Here is a 4,437-nt window from a genome sequence, read left to right on the forward strand (position 1 = left end):
AACCTTCTTTCACTTGATATTTATCCTGTGATAAATATCTTTGCAACATGCATTTCACCATTACTTTTCCCTGCTACTGCCTGTCGGAAATATCTGAACTCATGATCATGGCCTTCAGAGATTAGGATACGAAAATACCCAAAGAAAGAAACAGGTTAGACAGAGGAGGAAGTCATTTAGACAGACCAAGAAAATAAAGTTGGTGCTTTATTTAGAATGAGTTGAGAACTACAAGAGTTTTTATATGAATAGGAACTTTCTTCTAGGAACCTTCTGACCGATGTTGCAAGTGTAGTTCTCACTTCATATCTCTTGATCGGCCACTATGGGAGCACACTTGGCCTTCACCTGATTCTTTAGTTTCAAAGAGTTTATCTCAAAGAGAAAAAAGATAGCACCAAAGAGTGACATGGTGGCAATTAGTACCCCTATTGGGAACACAACAGTATAGTGTTTGCTTATTAAGGCTTCTTTTTTAACCGGAAAGTCAGGTGGAAAGTCAAGAGTGGTTTGGCCATAATGATCTACAAAGTGGTTCCAGCTCACAGAAACAAATGTGAAGATGCTGCTAACACACAAAACTAAGGCAGCAACCTTGTAGCAATATAACTGCATCTCAATAAATGGGTCTTTCATGCAGTCAATATTAATGGCGATTGCACTGAAAATCAGAACTACAGGCTTCATCGTAACAGCCCACATTATCAGTGTCTGTGCATACTGAAATTCAGGTGAAATGGTCCAAGTGGAATTGATAGGGGTGTGCACCAGAATCTTGGTTACAGTGCCTGAAACATTAAATTCTTGAGGGTAGAAAGCTTCCCAAAGTCCAAAAGACACGAATTGCACAAACTTGTCATTGAATTCCCAGAGGCGCCAGAATTTGCAGTTTGTGATGACTATCTCGAACACCAAGGCTGATAGGCTGCAGAGGAGGCCACTAAACTTGAAGAGGTACTCCTTCGCATTGGCAAGTCTAAAGATGAAATTGAACAGGTATATAGTCAAGTCAGGAACACAAGGGACAGTGGAAAACAAAATGAGTTATGGTTTACAGAGCAATAAGTTCTTATACCTTGTCCTTGCTGTCACAAAAAGTTGTATTTAAGTAATATACCTATGGCCAAAGTTCCCTCTATATGAGGTTTTGATTAGCAATTTCACTATATCTATCAAATGCTGAAATGTGCAAATTTGTTAACTAAGCATGTTAATGCTTGGAATTAATACTCAATAATTTACAACACATGTTAAATGATGTTTAATTAAGCAGTGTTTACAATACATAAATAAGATAAATAGCTTAAATGAGAGGTATAAGCAGAAGAATGCACAAATATCTATAAATTATGGTAGTGAACTTACACAAATTTAATTCACCTATATTGTCTGCTATATTTCTACATGCGTATGCTAGTGTATGTGTTATCGGAAAACATATTGGAAAACCTGAATTATTATTATGTGACCAAAATTAAAATCTGTATGTGAAACATGAGCCCTCATGAATATTTCAATCGTTTCTCATGACTTACTCAAACATACACATTAGAAAATTACCTTCATTTCATTGCTGAATATGAAGTATCCTAACTGTCTTATGTGAGAAACTATCTTCTCCAGCACCAAATTAATACTATACATTTATTGTATGCACCAACTTATTTAGATCACTTATTGGTTCATATCTTTGGATGTAGGGTCAATGTTCATGAATAACTATGCCCTGAAGGATGTCACTGTGTTCTTGAGCATAAATAAAGTTCAGGCATGTACATGATAACATTGCCACCTCCAATGCAGAAGGTTTGAGTGCACTACAAACTGTACCTCCTTGCCACAAAAATTTCCCTACCAGCTTCCCACTATTCCACATTCTCTGTGGAATGTACTTCCTAACAGGGTGAAGGCAGTAGCTCTACTAAATTGGGAAGTCATATCAGCAAGGTGACTTTAAAATCTAGTATGAATTGAGTAACACCCTACCCATGCCCTCTTCCTTGTTAAGGCAGATGTGAGCCTTTTGATGTCAGAATCAGTGAGTTTTGAAGCACAACCAGAATCAGGGTGGGAAATTCTCTTGTGGAAGACAAATGAGCTAGCATGGCAAGATTTAGTTTTGCCCATGTCTGAAACCCATGGAGGAGGTGCTTATGCTTCATAAAGATCCAATTTGAAACCCTCCATGAAGCTCATCTTAAGCTTTTACCTTTGTTTATCCAGGAGGAAGAGATCCATTTGAGGAATGTCGCGATCATAAATATCTTCCAAATAGCAGGAAATGTTGTACAGACAGGGAGTCGCACAAGAGTTGAATCACCTTCAGTAAAAGAAGTTCTGTTAGGCAGATATTTCAGCTCAGAATGGTGTCTCACCATCAACCCCTGGTTCACACAAACCAACCCCTTCCTCTGCTTTGCTTAGTTGAAGCCTCATTTATACTCTTCAGGGATATTAGCCCATCTGATAGTCCTGACCCTCCAATGAGATTCACGCAATCATTACCCCATTATATAAACAGAAAAAAACACAGAAAGTCTAATTCACATACTCAGTTTCAGGAAACTACAAATGTATAAAGGCCAATACAGGCTACAGAGCCTCCACGGCTACACAGGGATTCCCATTACTTATATTCAGTAGGATTTACTGACATAGACATGATATCAACAAAGAGTTGAAACTTAGGTCATTGACTTCTTTGACCTTCTATGTCTCCTGAAATTGAAAGCTTTTAACAGAAACCATGTAGAAAACATAAAATACTTGCGTTTCTTCCCTTCTATGAGGGCCAAATGCTAGTGACTGCCCAGTATGAGAGAGTGACCTTAAAAAATTCTTGTTTCCGTAGCTACCAGAGATGAATGTCACATTATGAGCAAAGAACCAGAGTCAAGACATAGTCTTAAAGGGCCAGAGTGGTTATTGTCCCTCTCATATGCACAAACCTTTAGAGATATAATTAATCTATTAAAGGTATAAATTAATCTAGGATTAATTTGAAAAAATTCTCATAAAATAAATTTATCATGATTTCTCCCTTTAACATCGTTTTCTACTCCCTTTGTTTCCCACATCTCTACCTGCCCACTTGTTCAGTCTTTGCTTTCTCTATCTCTCTGAAAAAAATCTTAATACTAGAAAGACGAAAATACAAAATGAACACATGGCATAAGGTTTGCATTGGCCAGCTACTGCTAGTTATGAAGCCTACACTGGAATGTATTGAGTATTCCCAGTTATATTCCATTGAACAAAACTGATTTTCTTTTTATTTTTTTCTAGGCAAAGAATTTTATTAACCCTTTTCCAAACTTTCTTCCCACGCTTCTTCAGCTTAATTTGCTGCAAAGAATGAATTGTGCTTAAGCAAAAACTGAAAAGAGCTGCAGTGTCCAAGGGGCTTGGGCTTAAAAATATTAGCGATCTAGATTTGATCATATCCATAAACAAAAGACCTTTACAAAGCAGCCATGATATAAAATAGCAGCTCCTGTAACTTCTGCAAGTGTCAGTTCTTCAGAAGTTGCCTCCGTACAGTTTGCCTCATTCTTAGAAGCCTCATCAAAATTCTCCACCAGATCTGGGACTTCATCATCATCATCCTCTCCAGTAGCAAGGGGTGCTTTTCCATCCACAGATTGTTTGGACAGAGCTTCAGCCAGTCTCCTTAAACTAGTCAGACTGTCTGCCCCAAGCTGGTTTAGAATGCTGGGAAGCATTTCTGTCAGTTGCTTTGTCTCAGCGTGGCCTGTAACGGTGAAGGTGTTTGCTACCAGAGACGCCTGAACTTTAGGGTTGTTAAAATGGATCACTGTTCCTTGGTTTGTGAACATGTTCACCTCTTCAATACCAGAGAACTTCTTTAAGGAGAACTGTAGTTTTTTATCATCTGCTGTGGCTGTTCTGAGAACCACCTTCTTTCTACGAGCAGTTCTTTTCCCACCAATGCGCACTTGTGCCTGCAGCTTGGCCGGTTTTTCCTGGTTCATGATCGTTTCTTTCATCTTGTCGGAGTGGAAATGGGTTCGCGCGGGGGACTAGGGTTTGCGCTCAGGGGATCTCGGGCGGACCAGCTGAGGTAATGTGCACACATGCAGGGACGCATGGTGGCGGCTCTGATCTTCTTTTTCCAGCAAGTATCAATTGCAAATATCGTCTTGGTTAGTGGAGATTTTTTTGTGTCTGCTACACAGTTAATAATACTGGCATATGGTCTGGTTTGAATGGGTATGGGTCTTGTTCGTCCTTTCAAAGTCTCCTTCAGTTCTCATGTGGTATCCGTTTTTTGTCCCGAGCCAATCATGTGTTAGATTCCTGCAAACACGGGGTAGAACTGAAGTGTAGAGATGGATCAGATGAATTTGGATTTGATGAAATCTGATGTAGGACTTGCATGACTACTGGTTGGGTTAGAAGTGTGGTTTTGAGGCTGTG

At 39.2% G+C, this 4,437-nt stretch overlaps 1 protein-coding gene and 1 pseudogene across 1 annotated transcript; both read right to left on the bottom strand.

Annotated features, from left to right (window-relative positions):
• Positions 1 to 215: 215 nt before the first annotated feature.
• Positions 216 to 2,238, bottom strand: LOC142841499 (uncharacterized). Its single transcript, XM_075958427.1, has 2 exons — positions 2,210 to 2,238; positions 216 to 976 (listed from the first exon to the last, which is right to left on the bottom strand). The coding sequence occupies exons 1-2, from the start codon at positions 2,236 to 2,238 to the stop codon at positions 304 to 306; spliced, it is 702 nt and encodes a 233-aa protein (XP_075814542.1). The 3' UTR covers positions 216 to 303.
• Positions 2,239 to 3,437: 1,199 nt separating this feature from the next.
• Positions 3,438 to 4,007, bottom strand: LOC142840510 (transcription factor BTF3 pseudogene; annotated as a pseudogene).
• Between the last annotated feature and the right edge of the window lie 430 nt (positions 4,008 to 4,437).

The sequence above is a fragment of the Microtus pennsylvanicus genome, chromosome X (genome assembly GCF_037038515.1).
Source record: "Microtus pennsylvanicus isolate mMicPen1 chromosome X, mMicPen1.hap1, whole genome shotgun sequence".
Lineage (NCBI taxonomy): Eukaryota > Metazoa > Chordata > Mammalia > Rodentia > Cricetidae > Microtus > Microtus pennsylvanicus.

What these genes read in the sequence shown, in the direction of transcription:
- LOC142841499 (XM_075958427.1), bottom strand. Translation starts at nt 2,238, where the DNA reads ATGGATCTCTTCCTCCTGGATAAACAAAG. An exon ending in TTCCTCCTGGATAAACAAAG is followed by an intron (nt 977 to 2,209) that starts GTAAAAGCTTAA and finishes TTTCATCTTTAG; the next exon opens with ACTTGCCAATGCGAAGGAGT.